The sequence below is a fragment of the Mobula birostris genome, chromosome 1 (genome assembly GCF_030028105.1).
Source record: "Mobula birostris isolate sMobBir1 chromosome 1, sMobBir1.hap1, whole genome shotgun sequence".
Classification (NCBI taxonomy): domain Eukaryota; kingdom Metazoa; phylum Chordata; class Chondrichthyes; order Myliobatiformes; family Myliobatidae; genus Mobula; species Mobula birostris.
In genome coordinates this window covers 26,787,187-26,807,764 of record NC_092370.1, presented here as the reverse complement: position 1 = coordinate 26,807,764, position 20,578 = coordinate 26,787,187, and the positions used below count along the sequence as shown (strand labels likewise).

Sequence of the window (20,578 nt, the reverse complement as noted above, 5' to 3'; positions counted from 1 at the left end):
GGTAATATTCAATGTAAAAAATCATACAAAGTTAACATCCTAGGGTGTACAGTACAGTACTCACCAACAGTGGCAGATGTGTTCGCTCCAGGAGATGAGTGGTTGTTCTGGTGTCGGGCAGCTTTACATGGATAAGGTGGATGGTTGTGGTTGTCAGGATCATATCAAGCACAGCAAGGGGTGAATGAAGACTCACAGAACTCTTAGAGCTGCCGGTAGCAGGAGATGAAACCGATTTGAAGAAAGTGGTGAGGGTTGTTTGCTTGGCAGCATTTTGTTTTTCAGCATAAATTTGCTTGTAGGGAAGAAGGCTTGACGGCAGGGAACGACTGAAATGCTGACTCCGTTCTAAACTTGGGTCCATGTCCATCACTATTTGTGCCAAGTGTTCCGACTTCCACCATTCACTCACAGTTGGTAAACTCCCGGGATTTTCAAAATCGTCTGTTGCTTGCAGAATCTGAGAGATAGTTTGCCGTAATAAAAAAAACATACACCTTGAATGTGGATCACATCTTGGTCGAGTAGTTGAATCATCGATGTTGTGTTAGGCGGCAGGAAACACACTGTTATGTTAGGATGAATGCTGTCCAAATGTTTCGGATGGGCTGGCGCATTGTCAAGCAACAAAAGAACTTTAAAGGCAAGATTCTGTTCCCGACAGTGGTGTCCCAGAGCTGTGTTACCTTCAGCTGATGCTGCGCTGTTTATAATTTCCAACGTTTTTTCGAATGTTAAAGTGGTTCTCTGCCACTCGCCTGATGGCCCAGGACATGACATAGGACGCTTGGGAGGCATAGTTAAATATTTCAAGCACAAAATCACTGCACCGTAGGTAAAACCAACAAAAGTTTAAGAGCGCAAGATTGTGCATCCACACCTTGCCAAAACCAATGTGAGACTGGCAGGAGTGAGATTGTGAGGCATGCGCACCTGACTTGTATTGGCAGGAGAGCGCTGCTTCTCATCCCAACAGTAAGACTGTGAGGTGTGCACACGTGACTTGTATTGGCAAGAAAGCAGTGCTCCTCGCATAACTGAGAGTTTTGGACGCATATAAGGAGACGTTGGTAGAAATAGGTTCCTGGCATAACTGTGAATCCGCATTGTCTGAAGATGCATATAACAAGGATAGGGTGTACTGTGTTCAGTTCTGGACACCTCACTACAGGAAGGACGTGGATACTATAGAGAGAGTGCAGAGGAGATTTACAAGGATGTTGCCTGGAATGGAGAGTATTCCTTATGAGAACAGGTGGAGTGAACTTGGCCTTTTCTTCTTGGAGTGATAGAGGATGAGAGGCATTGATTGTGTGGATAGCCAGAGGCTTTTTCCTAGGGCTGAGATGGCGAACACAAGGGGGCATAGTTTTAAGATGCTTGGAAGTAGGTACAAGGGGGATGCCCGAGGCAAGTTTTTTTTTACATGGAGAATGGTGGGTGCGTGGAATACACTGCCAGCGACGGTGGTGGAGGTGGATAAAAATGGGTCTTTTAGGAGATTCTTAGATAGGTACAAGGAGCCTAGAAAAATAGAGGACTAGGCACTAGGGAATTTCTAGACAGTTTCTAGAGTAGGTTACATGGTCAGCAGAACATTGTAGGCTGAAGGGCCTGTAATGTGCTGTAGATTGCTATGTTCTGTGACATGAAAGAGTCATTTTCTATTGATGTGTCAAAAAAGCCAAATTAAATCCACTCTGATTCAATGTTATAAACCAATAAAACATGAAGACTTCCAAGGGGTGGGGGGGATGGTTAATACTTTTTATAGGCACTGTATGTGAACCCTTGTTTTTAATAACAGGTAGAACCTCTTTTTAGCAGCAATAACCTCCACCAAGTTGTATCAAGACATTTTACAGGAAAATTTCAGGGTAGTGGTCCGTCGCCCAAAGCTTTATAGAAATTGGATGATGCATCAAGACAGTGATCTGAAACACAAGTAAATCAATAACAGAATGGTCTAAAATGAACAACATTTGTGACTTGGAATGACCAAGTCAGAGTCCAGACCTTAACCCAATTAAGATGTTGTTAACCCAATTAAGCCTGGGAGAGAGTTGCTCATGCAAGGTATCCCAGAAATATTATTGAACTAAAACAGTTTTGTGTGGCGGAATAGTCTAAAATTCCTCCTTGCCATTATGCGTCTGATCAGCAGCTATAGGAGGAGCTATCCAACGATGGAGGAGGTTATTGGTGCTAAAAGAGATTCTACCAGTTATTAAATACAGATACTTTTTCCAGCCTGGACTGTGAATGTATTCACAATGTATTCAATAAAGACATGAAAATACAATTCTTTGTGTGTTATTAGTATAGGCAGATTGTATTTGTCTATTATTGTGACTTGGATGAAGACCAGACCATATTTTGAGTAACTAATACAGAAAACCAGGTAATTGCAGAAGGTTCAAACTTTTTCTTGCAAATGTATAGCTCACCAACATAACATACAAAGTAATATTGCCACAAATAAATTAACAAATATATGATGCAAGTTATATGAGGGGTGATTGATAAGTTCGTAGCCTAAGGTAGACAGAGTCAATTTTAGAAAACCTAGCACGTTTATTTTTCAACGTAGTCCCCTCCTACATGTACACACTTAAAGGCTGATTTATACTTGTATGTCAAATGTACGCCGTAGGTACTGCACCTACGCCGTACCGTACACTGTAGGGTGATGTGCGCCTCCCCAAAAATGTAACTCGCGCGTTACCACGCCGCAGACCACAACAACTGTGATTGGTCTGCTTGGTAGCATCGCATTTCCTTATATGCATTTCCGGTTGCTTTTCTCTGCCATGCCTGTATACTGATGTAAAATAAATGGTTGGAGACAATGAACCAAATCGTCAAATCTACCTGCCGACATCCCAAAATATTTGAAGTACATTTCCTCGCCCATGTTCCTCACGAAGAAACTCAACACAGTGGCATAGAAACCCCACCGCCAACTAGTGTTTTGGTGGTGAATTGCAGAGTGACGCAGACACAACTACGCATGCTCGCTATGGCGTAGGGCTATGCAAAAGTATAAATCAGGCTTACGGCATACCCTGTACGCACAAGTATAAATCAGCCTTTAGTCCAGCGGTTGTGGAGCATGTGGCTCCCTTCTTTGTAGAAGTAGCCCACAGCAGGGCTGACCGATAAGTTTGTGGCCTAAGGTAGAAGGAGGTGAGTTATTAACTTCAAGCTTTCTGCGTTATCACTCAAAGAGTTGAACTGCACGTGCATGTAATGAGAGTGTCTTGAACCTCCAGGTGGCCCACAGCAGGGGTGATTGATAAGTTTGTGGCCTAAGGTAGAAGGAGATGGGTTATACAGCTCTCGTTACATGCACGTGCAGTTCAATTTTCAATGAAAATGCAGAAAGTTTGAAGTTTCTCATCTCCTTCTACCTTAGGCCACGAACTTATCAATCACCCCTGGTGTGTGCCTCTTCTGGAGGTCCAAGATGCCGACTTCTACAAAGAAGGGATCCGTATGCTCCGTAACCGCTGGACTAAGTGTGTAAATGTAGGGATAATAAATGTGCTAGGTTATCTAAAATTGACGCCTTCTGCCTTAGGCCACGAACTTATCAATCACCCCTCATAAGTTAACACTATATTACGCTCCTGACTCTTCAAATGTGATGAGACCTGGGTCATACCAGGGAGTTCAGTAGTCTTGTGGCTGACAAAGAAGCTGTTTTCTATCCTAACAGTTCTTGTCCTAATGATGCAGTACATCCTGTCTGCTGGTAGGTCAAAGAGATTGTTGGATGGATAGGAGGGATCACTGATAACACTAAGGGCTCTGCATATACTGTGCTCCTGATAAATATATCTAATGGGTGGAAGAGAGACCCTGATGTTCCTCTCAGTAGTCTTCACATTCCTTTGTAGGGACTTGTGGTCAGATACTTCGCAATTCCTGTACCAGACAGCAGTGCTGCTGGTCAGGACACTCTTGATGCTCCTGTAAAAACTGGTTAAAATTGGGAGGGGGGGGGGGAGGTCGCCTTACTCATCTCAATCTCGTCATGGTTACTGACTAAAGGAAAACCCACACCACTCACATTCCTCTTCACATCAGCGACATGGTAATGGAGCTGTGAGCTGTTTCAATCTCCTGGGGGTGCACATCTTATGGTCCCAGAACATCATCTCCACAATCATGAAGACTCACCAATGCCTCTATTTTCTGAGGAGGCTGAATAGAGCCAGATTATGCAATTAATACTCCTGGCATTCTACAGATGTGCAATTGAGTGCATCCCAACATGCCACATCACTGTGTTATACAGAAGCTGCGCTGCGGCAGATAGCAGGATCTACAGCGAGTAGCTAAACCTGCCCAGTATTTCACTTGCACCAGCCTACCCAGCATCAGGATTGCTTTTATATTTATATTTATTATTTTGTTTTGCTCATTGTTTTTATTTATATTGCACTGGATCTTCAATCATTTTGTTCTCTCTTACACTTGTGTACTGAAGAACAACAATAAACAACCATGACCCTTGGATGCTTGAACAGATGTAAGAGACTTGCAGGTATATTGCCATGATTGGAAAATTGTGCAAGTAGGTGGAGAATAGGGAAGCTGGGATGATTTTTGGAACAAAGGAGGGACAATTTAATTGATATGTACAAAATTGAGAGATTGGGTGAACAGAAAAGACTTGTTTCTTCGAGGAAAGAGGTTAATTCAAGTTTCATTTATTATCAGAGTGTACAAATTATAAATTATACAACCTTGAGATTTGATTGCTCATAGGTAGCTGAAAAGCAAGAAACACAAAAGAACCCAATTAAAGAAAAATATGCAAATAAAAATAAAAGACCAACACTATGCTCAAGAGGAAAAGAAACATGCAAACTGTTGAAACCAGCATAAGCATTCTGAACCCAAATTGAGTCCTCAGATCTGAATTCCAGAGTAGGCCAAAGCCTTGCTTATTAGTTCATTATTAGTGGGCACAGGGGCACAACAACCAGGGCAGTCTTTGTAGTCTCGGCGCCATGGAGACAACCTTTGCAGAGAATGAGCGAAATTGGCTGTGTCCCAACTGATATATTGTCTTTATACAGTCTATCTGGGCTAGCTTTTAAATTGACCCAACAACGGAACAGCAAAAGGCTCCGTGCCTTGGAAAGAGGAGTGATCGTTGTAGAGAGCAAGCGAAATTGGCTCTCGCCTCCGATCTGGGCTGTCGTTTAAATGGTTTAAACAGCACACTAGGACCTAGGCACTGCTGCTCGAAATGCTCTGGGGTCATATTTTACCACCCAGTGACTTGCTCTAAGCCCAGATTTCGCCCCCCAGCCTGAAGCTGCTCTCAAGCTCTTAAAATCAGCTTGATGCCTAGACCAATCCAACCTCGCAACTGGGCCAGTTGAATGAGCATGGGAGCTTCAGAATTCTGCAACACACCCTCTCGGCTCATTCCGCGAACTCGCCTCGCCATTGTTCGTCCCTTCACTGCTAACATCAATAACTTAACACAATTCCTTCAGAAAAGCTATTTTTAGTGATGTTTTTGTCAGATTTCTTATCTTTTTGACTACCAAAAGCTGTTGCATCCTTTTGGCAGTGCCATCTTAACCGGAACCTAAGGGAGATAATAAGTAAGGGAGTTTGGGAAAGAGTTGAGTGTCTTTGTTTATTCATCCACAGAAGAGTTATGTTCTGGAGATTATGGCCTTGTAAGGGTGGCAAGAGCAGATTCACCCCATTGAAAAGATGTCTGGATGAAGAGCTGTAACTTGGATGAGGGAATTAAATGCAGCATCTCCAAGTTTGCGGATGACATGAAGCTGGGCGGCAGTGTTAGCTGTGAGGAGGATGCTGAGAGGATGCAGGGTGACTTGGATAGGTTAAGTGAGTGGGCAAATTCATGGCAGATGCAATTTAATGTGGATAAATGTGAAGTTATCCACTTTGGTGGCAAAAACAGGAAAACCGATTATTATCTGAATGGTGGCCGGTTAGGAAAAGGGGAGGTGCAACGAGACCTGGGTGTCATTATACACCAGTCATTGAACGTGGGCATGCAGGTACAGCAGGCGGTGAAAAAGGCGAATGGTATGCTGGCATTTATAGCAAGAGGATTTGAGTACAGGAGCAGGGAGGTACTACTGCAGTTGTACAAGGCCTTGGTGAGACCACACCTGGAGTATTGTGTGCAGTTTTGGTCCCCTAATCTGAGGAAAGACATCCTTGCCATAGAGGGAGTACAAAGAAGGTTCACCAGATTGATTCCTGGGATGGCAGGACTTTCATATGATGAAAGACTGGATGAACTAGGCTTATACTCGTTGGAATTTAGAAGATTGAGGGGGGGATCTGATTGAAACATATAAAATCCTAAAGGGATTGGACAGGCTAGATGCAGGAAGATTGTTCCCGATGTTGGGGAAGTCCAGAACGAGGGGTCACAGTTTGAGGATAAAGGGGAAGCCTTTTAGGACCGAGATGAGGAAGAACTTCTTCACACAGAGAGTGGTGAATCTGTGGAATTCTCTGCCACAGGAAACCGTTGAGGCCAGTTCATTGGCTATATTTAAGAGGGAGTTAGATATGGCCCTTGTGGCTAAAGGGATCGGGGGTATGGAGAGAAGGCAGGTACAGGGTTCTGAGTTGGATGATCAGCCATAATCATACTGAATGGCGGTGCAGGCTCAAAGGGCCGAATGGCCTACTGCTGCACCTATTTTCTATGTTTCTACGTAACCTAAAGATCACAAAATGAGGTTAAGGAAATGGGAAAAAAGTTTGTTCATTCTTCTATCTTTTCTATCTTGGTAGGGTATTTGATGTGCCTTAAGAGTGCAAGATGCTAGCAGATAGTTGGATGTCCCCAGGCTTTGCCTGCAGGGAAGTAGTTGAGGCAATGTTCTATTGGGAACCAAAGGACTGGCCTCAGTACAGGTGAAGAACAAAAATTTGCTTCATTGATAAGAGTGAAACCAGGCCTGAAGGAGTGCAATAGCTAAAATAATGCACTTGTAATGCTACTGTGACACTGTAATTTACTTTGGGATCAATAAAGTGTCCCTCTCTCTCCTCTCTCTCTCTTCCCAGAGGTGCTTGAGAATCAGAGCTGGTATGGTCACTATTGAGAATAGTTAGAGGACAGAAGCCAGAAGTGAATATGTATCTGCCTTGGGAATCTTGGGTTGACCTCTGTAATGTCCCTATCATCTGTCAAATTCAGGCAAAAGATTTATGTCTTTTCCTGATATTAAACATTTGTCATGCATCTGAGTACAAGTAAGTCCATAGCAATTATTTTTGTAATGCTTAGGGTTTCTTCTCCATAGAGAACAAGCAATTTTAAGCAGATCAAATTCAGGCTACCCTAGGAATCTGATTTCAAAGCAAATCTGTAGTAGACTGACTTAATTTTCACTATGACTTCTGGGAAAAAAAGACCAAGTTTACTTTTACAATTCAGAAATATTTGAAAATCATTGCATTTTTTACCTCAGTCAAAGCTGAAGATTAGGAGATTGTTTGTCCATGTCATTGAGTACCATATTGTAGAATATGTAGAATTGTGTCTGGGTGTACACCATTATACTTGAGCTTATCATTCATGTTACTTGTTTTGTCATGATATTTATCTCAGTTTTGTCTAAGGCCTAGTATGGAAGTGAACCTAAGTGGATCTGCATTTCATTTATTCTATTATGTTTAAAATTTGTCTCTGGTTACCATCACGTTAGATGTGTGATGTTTTTAATACAGCTCCATTTCAATACAGGCATTGCGTTTGATCTCTAACAACAATATTTAAAGCAGCAAACACTAGGAATTCTGCAGATGCTGGAAATTGAAACTCAAGCAATGCACATCAAAGTTGCTGGTGAACGTAGCAGGCCAGGCAGCATCTCTAGGAAGAGGCACAGTCGACGTTTCAGGCTGAGACCCTTCGTCAGGACTAACTGAAGGAAGAGCTAGTAAGAGATTTGGTGGGAGGGGGAGATCCAAAATGATAGGAGAAGACAGGAGGGGGAGGGATGGAGCCAAGAGCTGGACAGGTGATTGGCAAATGGGATATGAGAGGATCATGGGACAGGAGGCCCAGGGAGAAGGAAAAGGGGGAGGGGAGAAAACCCAGAGGATGGGCAAGGTGTATAGTCAGAGGAACAGAGGGAGAAAAAGGAGAGTGAGAGAAAGAATGTGTGTATATAAAAAAACGGATGGGGTATGGGGGGAGGTGGGGCATTAGCGGAAGTTAGAGAAGTCAATGTTCATGCCATCAGGTTGGAGGCTACCCAGACGGAATATAAGGTGTTGTTCCTCCAACCTGAGTGTGGCTTCATCTTTACAGTAGAGGAGGCCGTGGATAGACATATCAGAATGGGAATGGGATGTGGAATTAAAAATGTGTGGCCACTGGGAGATCCTGCTTTCTCTGGCGGACAGAGCGTAGGTGTTCAGCAAAATGATCTCCCAGTCTGCGTCGGGTCTTGCCAATATATAGAAGGCCACATCGGGAGCACCGGACGCAGTATATCACCCCAGCCGACTCACAGGTGAACTGTTGCCTCACCTGGAAGGACTGTCTGGGGCCCTGCTGGTGGTAAGGGAGGAAGTGTAAGGGCACGTGTAGCTCTTGTTCCGCTTACACGGATAAGTGCCGGGAGGGAGATCTGTGGGGAGGGATGGGGGGTCGAATGGACAAGGGAGTTGCGTAGAGAGCGATCCCTGCAGAAAGTGGGGGGGGGGGGAGGGAAAGATGTGCTTAGTGGTGGGATCCTGTTGGAGGTGGCGGAAGTTACGGAGAATAATATGTTGGACCCGGAAGCTGATGGGATGGTAGGTGAGGACCAGGGGAACCCTATTCCTAGTGGGGTGGTGGGAGAATGGAGTGAGAGCAGATGTGCGTGAAATGGGGGAGATGTGTTTGAGAGCAGAGTTGATGGTGGAGGAAGGGAAGCCCCTTTCTTTAAAAAAAGGAGGACATCTCCCTCGTCCTGGAATGAAAAGCCTCATCCTGAGAGCAGGTGCGGCGGAGACGGAGGAATTGCGAGAAGGGGGTGGCATTTTTGCAAGAGTCAGGGTGAGAAGAGGAATAGTCCAGATAGCTGTGAGAGTCAGTAGGCTTATAGTAGACATCAGTAGATAAGCTGTCTCCAGAGATAGAGACAGAAAGATCTAGAAAGGGGAGGGAGGTGTCGGAAATGGACCGGGTAAACTTGAGGGCAGGGTGAAAGTTGGAGGCAAAGTTAATAAAGTCAATGAACTCAGCATGCGTGCAGGAAGCAGCGCCAATGCAGTCGTCGATGTAGCGAAGGAAAAGTGGGGGACAGATACCAGAATAGGTTCGGAACCTAGATTGTTCCACAAAGCCAACAAAAAGGCAGGCATAGCTAGGACCCATGCGGATGCCCATAGCTACACCTTTAGTGTGGAGGAAGTGGGAGGGGCCAAAGGAGAAATTATTAAGAGTAAGGAGTAATTCCGCTAGACGGAGCAGAGTGGTGGTAGAGGGGAACTGATTAGGCCTGGAATCCAAAAAGAAGCGGAGAGCTTTGAGACCTTTCTGATGGGGGATGGAAGTATATAGGGACTGGACATCCATGGTGAAAATAAAGCGGTGGGGGCCAGGGAACTTAAAATCATCGAAAAGTTTAAGAGCGTGAGAAGTGTCACGAACATAGGTAGGAAGGGATTGAACAAGGGGGGGATAAAACCGTGTCGAGGTATGCAGAAACAAGTTCGGTGGGGCAGGAGCAAGCTGAGACAATAGGTCTGCCAGGACAGGCAGGTTTGTGGATCTTGGGTAGGAGGTAGAAACGGGAAGTGCGGGGTGTGTGAACTATAAGGTTAGTAGCAGTGGATGGGAGATCCCCTGAGCGGATAAAGTCAGTGATGGTGTGGCAGACAATGGCCTGGTGCTCCTTAGTGGGGTCACGATCAAGGGGTAAATACGAGGAGGTATCAGCGAGTTGTCACTGTGCCTCGGCAAGGTAGAGGTCAGTGTGCCAGACTACAACAGCACCCCCGTTATCGACGGGTTTAATAGTAAGGTTAGGATTGTTGTGGAGAGCAGAGCGTTCGGATAGAGTGAGGTTGGAATGGGAACAAGGTGCGGTGAAGTCGAGACGGTTGATGTCCCGTCGGCAGTTAGTAATAAAGAGATCCAGAGCAGGTAGAAGACCAGAGTGGGGTGTCCATGAAGAGGAGGGGGGTTGAAGACGGGAGAAGGGGTCATCGGTGGGTGTGGAAGAGCCCTTGCCGAAGAAGTAGGCTCGGAGACGGCGACAGCAGAAGAACAGTTCCGCGTCATGGCGAACGCGGAGGTGTGGGCGAAGGGGGACAAAGGTGAGGCCCTTACTGAGGACAGGACATTCTGCCTCAGACAGTTGAAGGTTGGAGGGGATGGTAAAGACCTGGCACGGATGAGAGCTGGGATCAGAGGGGGGAGGGGGAGGGTTGGGGTGAGAGGAAGATGGAGCCTCTGAGGACCCAGGAGCTGACGGTGGGATCTGAGGGAGACAGGGTTGCAAAGTGGTGGTGGGGGAAGGGGAGTCGGGAGTCACAATGGCAGCACATAAAGAGCCGGCCTGGAGTTCAAGGCTGGAGTCGCAGTTGGTGGTTGCACAATCGCTTTGAAGGTGTCCATGGTCGTTGCTGGAGTCCGGGTTTTGAATATGCCCTGAGGTGTTGGAGCCGGCGAGATCAATTCCCATTCCCATTCTGATATGTCTATCCACGGCCTCCTCTACTCTAAAGATGAAGCCACACTCAGGTTGGAGGAACAACACCTTATATTCCGTCTGGGTAGCCTCCAACCTGATGGCATGAACATTGACTTCTCTAACTTCTGCTAATGCCCCACCTCCCCCCCATACCTCATCCGTTTTTTATATACACACATTCTTTCTCTCACTCTCCTTTTTCTCCCTCTGTCCCTCTGACTATACACCTTGCCCATCCTCTGGGTTTTCCCCCCCTCCCCCTTTTCCTTCTCCCTGGGCCCCCTGTCCCATGATCCTCTCATAACCCTTTTGCCAATCACCTGTCCAGCTCTTGGCTCCATCCCTCCCCCTCCTGTCTTCTCCTATCATTTTGGATCTCCCCCTCCCCCTCCCACCTTCAAATCTCTTACTAGCTCTTCCTTCAGTTAGTCCTGACGAAGGGTCTCGGCCTGAAACGTCGACTGTGCCTCTTCCTAGAGATGCTGCCTGGCCTGCTGTGTTCACCAGCAAATTTAATATTTAAAGCAGTATAATTTTATGGTTTGGAAATATAGTTTTAACAGTCTAGTTACAAAAATTTGTGTAGAAACAGTGCAAATTATTGTGGTTATTGCTGTTGTCCAGGTAACCTAACCAAAATGTGCATTAGTAGATGTGTGTTAGCTGCCTTGGGTATTAGCCAATGTTTTAAGTAATCAATGTAATTCCATTCTGTACAAATGATGTGAAGCTCGGTGCTGAAAGTGCTCATTTGGTAATTTTGTCTTTCTTCCTGGTTGTGTTCTGCAATTCACTTGAACTGCTTGGCAAAACATGGATGTATAACTTGCTTAAAAAAAAGTTATTATACAGCATATGCTGAGGATGAAGTTCTGTATTTTAAGCTGCTTATTTAGAGGCCAATTTTACTTTCAGCTTTGGAAAATTAAATTTATTAGTGATGGTTAATTTTGCTTTATTTTGAAGATTGATATTGTAAACCTAGAAGATTTTAGGAGATTTACACTGAATTTGGAATGAATCAGCAGTATTTCACTAGCAAATACAGCAAATTGAGAAGTTGGAAGAAATTTTAATGTGAAGTTTGAGTTTTAAAAAGTACTGTGCTTAAAGCAGATTCAAGCATTCAAATTGATCAACTACATTGGTGTCAAAGCTTACTCCCAGAGCAGGAGTGTATAGAACTAGAGGGCACCAAAATAAAAGAGGTAGAAATTTGAAAGAGATCTGATGAGGGGCAACACACACAAAATGCTGGAGGAAGTCAGCAGGCCAGACAGCAGCTATGGAAAAGAGTACAGGTGATGTTTTGGGCTGAGACCCTTCGGCAGGGCTGGAAAAAAAAGGCTGAGGAGTAGATTTAAAAGGTGGTGGAAGGAGAGAGTGAAACACAAAGTGATAGGTGAAAAATGAAGGGGAAAGGATGAAGTAAAGAGCTGAAGTTGATTGGTGAAAGAAAGACAGGGCTGGAGAAGGGAGAGTCTGATAGAAGAGGACAGAAGGCCATGGAAGGAAGAAAAGGGGGGAGGAGCAGCAGAGGGGGGTGATAGGAGGAGATAAGGTGAGAGAGAGAAAAGGGGATGGGGAATGGTGAAGGAGGGGAGGGGGCTTTACCCGAAGTTTGAGAAATTGATGTTCATGCCATCAGGTTGGAGGCTACCCAGAAGGAATATAAGGTTTTGTTCCTCCAACCTGAGTGTGGCCTAATCGCAACAGTAGACGAGGCCATGGATAGACATATCGGAATGAGAAAGGGAAGTGGAATTAAAATGGGTAGCCACTGGGAGATCCCACTTTTTTGGTGGGTGGAGCTTATGTGCTTGGCGTAGTGGTCTCCTAATCTACATAGGGTCTTACCGGAAGCACCGGACACAGTATGTGACCCCAACAGACTCTCAGTTGAAGTATCACCTCGCCTGGAAGTACTGTTTAGGGCCCTGAATAGTAGTGAGGGAGGAGGTGTAGAGGAAGGTTTAGCACCTGTTCTGCTTGCAAAGATAATGTGCCTGGAGTGACGAATGGACAAGGGAGTCATGTAGGAAGCAATCCCTGCGGAAAGCAGAAAGTTGGGGGGGGGGGGGATGTGCTTGGTGGTGGCATCTCATTGGAGATGGCAGAAGTTGCAAAAAAATTACGGGCTGGACGTGGAAGCTGGTGGGGTGGTAGGTAACAAAATGTATAGTGTCATATACTGGTCTTGTACTGTGTCCGGTACACCTGGTGTGGCCTCCTGTGTATCGGTGAGACGCAACTTGGATTGAGACACTGCTTTGCTGAGCACCCACGCTCCGTCTGCCAGAAAAAGCGGGATCCCCCAGTAGCCACCCATTCTAATTCCACTTATCATTCCGATATGTCTATCCATGGCTTCCACTATTGTCGCAGTGAGTCCACACTCAGGTTGGAGGAACAACACCTTGTATTCCTTCTGGTTAGCCTCCAGCTTGATGGCATGAACATAGATTTTTTGAATTTCTGGGAAATCCCCTCCCCCCATCCATTCTCCATTCCCTTTCCCCCCTCTCACCTTATCTCCTTGCCCGCTCATCACGTCCCTCTGGTGCTCCTCCCCCCTTTTCTTTCTTCCATGGCCTGTGTCTCTTTCACCAATCAATTTCCCAGCTCTTTACTTAAGCCCTCCCCTTTCAGGTTTCACCTATCACCTTGTGTTTCTCTTTCCCCTCCCCCACCTTTTAAATCTACTCCTCGGGTTTTTTTCTCTCCAGTCCTGCCGAAGGGCCTCAGCCCAAAACATCAACTGTATTCTTTTTCCATAGATGCTGCCTAGCCTGCTGAGTTCCTCTCGCATTTTGTGTGTGTGGCTTGGATTTCCAGTATCCGCAGATTTTCTCTTGTTTCTGTTGAGGGGCAAGTTTTTCTTACAGAAGATGGTGAATACTGGAACAGGTTGCCAGTGGTTTTGTTGGAGGCAACTGCAATTACAGTGCATAAAAAGTTAGTGAATAGGAAAGACATAGAGAGTTAATGGGCCTAATGCAGGCAAATGTGATTAGCATGTATAGGCATCATGATTGGCATGTATAAGGAGGGGCAACATAACTTGTTTCTATGCTGTACATTTTTAAGCTTCTAATTAATTTGCTTGCAGATCTTCAATGAGGTTGCAGACATTAAAACATCTGAGGGTAAAGATTCTGGTTACTATGTTTTGAAAGGCTACTAAAGATGGACTATCATAGAAACTTGCTACTGGAGGGTAATTTAACAAAAAATTACTTTTACCATTTTTACTATTTTGTAATCTGATTACTGGCATTAGGGTTTTATGTATGATAAAACATAAAGGCCTCGGCCCAAAATGTCGTCTGTTTATTCCTTTCCATAGATGCTTCCTGAGCTGTTGAGTTCCTCTAGCATTTTGTGTGTGTGTTGCTCTAGATTTCCAGCACCTGCAGAATCTTGTAATTAAACCCTTTTTCTGCTCTTAGTGCAAGCTGTACTGAATTACCACTCTTAAATGTACCAAGGCATTTGTTAAAAGCATTTGTATATTACATTTTAAAGCCATGTCTGATGTTATTGATGTATGCCAGTTATGTTGGCAATATGCCATGTAATCTTAGGAGTATTATTAATGCAAGCAATATGGAGATGGGTATTATGTTGCATGTAGATAGCACTGAAATCAGAAATTTGTGTACTTTACTACAGGTATGTATTATGTTAAGGCTTTATAAGGCAGTGGAGATGCCTTATTTTCGAATATTGTGAGCATTTGTGGGCCCCTTAGCTAAGAAAGGATGTGCTGACATTGGAGAGGGTTCAAAGAGGTTCATGAAAATGATTCCAGGGTTGAATGGTTTATCATATGAGGAACGTTTGATGGCTCAAGGACTGTACTCGTTGGAATTCAGAAGAATGAGGGGGGTGACCTCATTGAAATTTGAAAGGTCTGGAGAGAATGTTTCCTTTCGTGGAGGATTCTAGGACCAGAATAGAGGGACATCAATTTAGAATGGAGATGAGGAGGAATTTCTTAAGCCAGAGAGTGGCGAATCTGTAGAATTCTTTGCCATAGGCAGCTGTCAAGGCCAAGCCTTTACGTATATTTAAGACAGAGGTTGATAAATTCTCGATTGGTCAGGCCATGAAGGGATACAAGGTTGGGACTGAGAGGGAAATGGATCAGCCATGACGAAATAGAGCAAACTCAATGGACCAAATGGCCTAATTCTGCTCCTATATCTTATGGTCTTGTGGTATTATGACTTAGATTCCAGTGAGTTTAGTTTTGCATTAACAGAATAGATGTAACTATATTGTTATCTAATGCTCTTTTCTTTAGCTCTTTACAACCTGTGCTTCAGGACTTTGGAGATATTAAAGCCAAAAATAACTAATCATCAATACAGTTTTCATATTTACATTAATTTGTTGTCAATGTTGATAAACCTGTGTAAGTAAGCACTTCAGCTGGCTACAGTCATAATTATATAATAAGATAGCAGGCCTTTGGCCCACTGGGTTGCTCAATTCTATTGGAATGCAGTACGCAAGGGTGACAATGAGTTCCCATTTTATTTTTCCATTGCACTTCTACTCTGACTTATTGATGTAACAGTAACCTCCTGCAGTGTTACAGAGAGGTCTGCCTGAGCGTGTCTTCACGCATTGCATGTTGCAACTCCTACATTTCTTGTGTCAATGTTCTCTCTTTAACTGCTCCCTAGCTACTGATTGACCAGATAAACTTGTTTATAGCATTATCATCCCAGTTTTGCCTTATTAGGGGGCATCTTCCCCACCTCCCTAACCCTTAGCAGTTTAATTAACGAGCTTTGCCTGGCTCCTAACCACTTCTGATGCAGGGTCTTGAACCTGAAAAGTTAGCTCTGTACATTGAGATAGTACAAGAGGAAAACTGGCATTATGCAGAATGAAGTATTAGAGTTACCGAGAAAGTGCAGGCAGATGAGAAGAAGGTGCAAAGCCATGGCAATTTAGATCGAGAGGTCAAAGGTCCATCTTTCTGCGCAACTGTTCTATAACAGTGGGATTGAAGCTGCCCTGAGCATGGTGGTACATGCTGTCAGGCTTTTGTTTCTTATTTCTGATGGGAAGGTGGTGTGGGAGAGGAGGCTGGCTTTCATGATGAGTTATGTCCACAGCTCTTTGCAGTTCGATATGTGTGTTTGTACAGATACTCAAAGCAACGGAAAAGATTAAAAGACTTCATCCTTTCATCAGTAGGAACCCAGGTTTGTTAAGTGATGTGATCATGTTTCTATCAAGTAGTAAAAAAAAAGTGATGTTTAATAGTGTACTCATTTTGCTTTTGGATAACAATATCTTTCCTTAGTGCTGTTGCAGTTAGTTTTAGTCTGCACCATTCATTTCTGAGAAAAAAGTATTCCACAATTTTGAACTTATGAACATTTCTGGGACAGAATTCTTACATAACATTTAAGTTACATGACACAAAAAACTAGACAAGATGAATGTTTATGTAATGAAGTATCTGGTTTAAAGTATTTGTGTAAGAAATCTGTGGTGGAAGTAAATTCACTATTTTTAATGGATTTGATAAGTACACAAAGCAGAAAAGTTAGGATTAATTGGCATAGGTAGCATTAATCAGTTTTCAAAGAGCTGGCATGGGTATGATTGATTCTGTATTACAAGGTTTATGATTCTGTGCCTGTGGCTTATTGGCAGTATGTTAAAATTATAAAGGTTGCTCTTGATGCAACCAAATTGTTACTGTGCATTTGCTAATGAGGGCTGCACATTTCTTGAGATTTCAATTTCATAATTAAAAATTTTCAAGTTAAAGTCATGGTGCACATGTCCTGTGAGGTAAACAGAGATGTCTCTTATATTACTGGTATTTCTACCCCTGTTACTCCTCGTATCCTGTTGGAGAAGAGCAGATTTGTTAATACTGTCATACAAGTAAAGTTCATGCTTCAGATCAGTGATCCTTCATCAGAACTGGAACGGTGAGGAAATAAACTTGTTATAAGCTGTAGAATAGTGAGAATGAAGGAAATGTCTGTGATGGGATGGATGTTCTGGGTGACAGTCTTTCAGTACCATCTAACTAACAGCTGAATGAAAACGGAAACAAAAGAAAATGTTAAAATTGAGAGATATAGGCACAACAGTTACTGGAAATTGAGAAATCTGAAATTGCTGGAATTGCTTAAACATCTGATAGAACTGTGGTGAGAGAAAATTTTGAGATAACGTTACAGGTGAATGAGGAATAAGAACTGACATAAACAAAAATGCCAGTTATCTGATAATGTTGAATATGTAGCTTGATGAAAGTTGAAGTGGATTTTCTCAAAGTTATGCTCTATTTAAAATATTCTACTAGGACAGGCAAAAGTGCAACTTTTGAATGATTGCTTAAATATCTCTTAGTACACGTTCAAAAGCTGTTAAAATAGATTTAAATATTTTTAACCATTTCATAACAATTTAGGTGCTGTAACTTGAATTTAAAACACTAAAACAGTTAAAAATCTTAATTGCACATACCCTTTTCCATTGGATTAGTGGCCCCATTTTTATTGCAGGACCCTATTTGTAAGTTGCAGTCTCCGATGCATTGTGCATAGTTCATCCCACAGCACAGCATGAGGTTGGATGCACTTGCTGTTAATCTCCAGGTTGTTTTTAGATGTAATGAGCAGGCAGTTTGATTCATTTAGATGCTCATTAGTAGATTATGTGCATAATCATGAAAAGTTCAGCATTGTGTAGACTAACATTATCGTCAATAATTAAAAACAATAAATGGTTATTTAGCAATTTTTGCCATATAACCTTTAGGAATATGTATAGTGAGTGCCAAAGTGGCTAGATATTTTCCAACAAAGTCTTGATCTGTTTGCATTTTCTATTTTTTTATAATTTTTGCATGATTTTTCTCGACTACATTTCCTTTGTTTTCCATTTGAATTGAAACCTTGCAAAATTAGTTTAGAACTAGTTATATTTTTATTCCACTTAATTCTTTTAAGCAGGAAAATAGATTTGTGTATGCTGGAATTTGGAATTTGTAGATGCTACAACATTGTGCACCCTGAGCCCATTCTCAATTTTTTTAAAACAGTAACATCTATATGCATATACTTATTGAAGAATCAAACACTGGCCAGAAAAATACTGTGGTTTGTTTGTAGATCCCTTATGCGTACTATGCATTGCTCTGAGACAGGGACAAATGAGTTCCTACCATTGCTAACTATTGCTATCTGGAGAAATAAAGTCAGCGGTGGTTTAAAGTTCAAATGAAGATTGTAATAATTCAGCTGTTCACACCCATATCTCTTACCAACGACCTTTATTATTTGATTTGTCTGCTGTTATCCCCTTCAGTTGATTCCATCGACTTTTTTGTTATTGAATCTCTCCTCCTATCTTTTTAATCCTCCCCTCTGTATGATATTCTAAATCTTTTTTCATAATCCATTGTATTGCAATACCAAAGCAAGTTGGCAAAAAAATTGCAATGTGATTTTCCCAATGGCAGTAATTTCTTGGGGCTGTGTTTGATTAGAGACCTAATCCTAATCCTCCTCCATCCTGATCAAAAAGGTGCACCAGCACCTTAAATTCCTGCGGAGCATCAGGAAAGATCACCTCTGTCCCAGGATACTGATGGACTTTTACTGCTGTACCATGGAGAACATACTCACCAACTGCTCCTCAGTGTGGTATGGCAATTGTCCCATATCAGACCACAAAGCACTCCAGCGTGTGGTGAAAACTGCCCAGCATATTATTGGCACCCAATTGCCCACCATTGAGAACATCTACCATAAACACTGCCTAGGCAGGGCAAAAAGTATTATCAAGGATGCATCTCACCCTAACCATGGACCTTTTACTCTCCTCCCATCCAGTAGGCGCTACAGGAGCCTCCGCTCCCGCACCAGCAGACACAGGAAGAGCGCCTTCCCTGAGGCTGTGACCCTGCTGAACCTCACATCACAGCGCTAAACAGTATTGCACCCATATTGGACTGTCTCAGTACTTTTATATTTGTGTGCTGTAGCACTTACTTTTTATTCGCAGTTATTTTGTAAATAACACTATTCTTTGCATTTCTGGCCAGATGCTAACTGCATTTCATTGGCTTTGTATCTGTACTTGGCACAATGACAATAAAGTTGAATCTAATCTAATCTAATCTAAATGAATGTAGTGAATAACTGGCTAGTAACAAAAGGGTCCTGATCAGCCAGATTTTTTTTTATCATTTATTTAGTGGTTCATTTTTATGTTAGGATTCTAATATTGTGTTTGATCAATAGATTGATTTGTATGTTTGTAGTTCAAAGTGCTTTGATCTGTACCAGTTTATTCGATAGAATAAATTAAATCAAAGTGTGAACAACCTAGTTAAAAAATGTATGCATATGTTACTCAATATCAATGTTTATCCCTTTATTAGAAATAATTTCTCTTTATCACAAGAAATAATTGTACAAAATTTTTTTAGGCTTGCATAATTCACTTTGAATTGTTTAAAATCAAATGGATATTCAGGCGCTTTTTCTCAGGGCTGAAATGGCTAGCATGAGAGGGCATAGTTTTAAGGTGCTTGGAAGCAGGTACAGAGGAGATGTCAGGGGTAAGTTTTTTACGCAGAGAGTGGTGAGTGCGTAGAATGGGCTGCCGGCGGTGGTGGAGGCGGAAACGATAGGTTCTTTTAAGAGAATCCTGGATGGATACATGGAGCTTAGAAAAATAGAGGAATATGGGTAAGCCTAGGTAGTTCTAAGGTAAGAACATGTTCGACACAGCTTTGTTGGCCAAAGGGCCTGTATTGTGCTGTACGTTTTTATGTTTCTTCTAAATCCAGTATGATTTTTTGTGTTTTTTTTTTCTAGGAGTCTGCAGTTACATCTAGATCAGCGGATGAGTTGTACAGTGAATACAAAAGTGATCGAAATGAAATTTCCTATTGCTATCAACTGCTTCAAGAACTGAATGAACAGCGACAGCAAGGAATTCTGTGTGATGTCAACATTGTAGTGAAGGGTCAGGTTTTCAAAGCCCATAAGAACATACTAGTTGCGGGCAGCCGTTACTTTAAGACACTCTATTGCTATACTCCGAATGAGAGTTGTGACCAAGTTACAGTAACTCACCTTGATGTTGTTGCTGTGCAAGGTTTCACAGTCATTCTTGATTTCATGTACTCTGGGCATTTAGTTTTAACCAGCCAAAATGTCATTGAAGTTATGTCTGTAGCAAGCTATCTGCAAATGACTGACATTGTCCAGGCATGCCGTGGTTTTATTAAAGAAGCCCTAAACATCAGTACAAAATCAAATGCAGCAGATAAAATAATAGTGCAGTATGAGAAGGTAAAAACGTCCAACCCTTCCCATCGAGACAATACAGGAGTTGTGTTGAAACACGAGCCCAGTAGTCCTTGGGTGGTGAAATCTACAAATACAGTGAATAGTTGTGGCACAGTAGTCCTGCATGAAGAAAGAGTGAAGTATGAAATGGAGGGCTATGGTTTAGATATGGGTTCAGTAATGCACCCAGATGACAGTTACCAGCTTAATGATACAACCTGGAATCAAGAAAATTTTGCAGATTATAGTGGAAAAGATCTGCAGATGGGGCTACCTCAAGATCAAAATCCTGCTTTTTCTTGGGGAAGTTTGGGAAAATTAATGCTGCAACAAGCAGGTCCACGAAGTGGACGAAGGAAAAACCACATAACTAGAAGAATCGTATACAATGTTGCACCAAAAGTAGAAGATGGAGCTGGAGAAAACTTAATGATGCAACCTCCTATGACATTCTCTGAGGACGGATTGCAGGATATTCCTGTAGGCCCTTTCTCAGGTACTACTGGGGTTATATATTTTGTGATATTCTAC

The 20,578-nt window shown here is 42.8% G+C and overlaps 1 protein-coding gene across 1 annotated transcript in view; it reads left to right on the top strand.

Moving 5' to 3' along the window:
* zbtb10 (zinc finger and BTB domain containing 10) overlaps positions 1 to 20,578 on the top strand; it is an 85,378-nt gene that overhangs the window by 35,935 nt on the left and 28,865 nt on the right. The window contains exon 2 of the mRNA XM_072253062.1: positions 19,571 to 20,543. Within this exon, the coding sequence (XP_072109163.1) occupies positions 19,571 to 20,543 (973 nt within the window). The remainder of the gene's footprint in view (positions 1 to 19,570; positions 20,544 to 20,578) is intronic.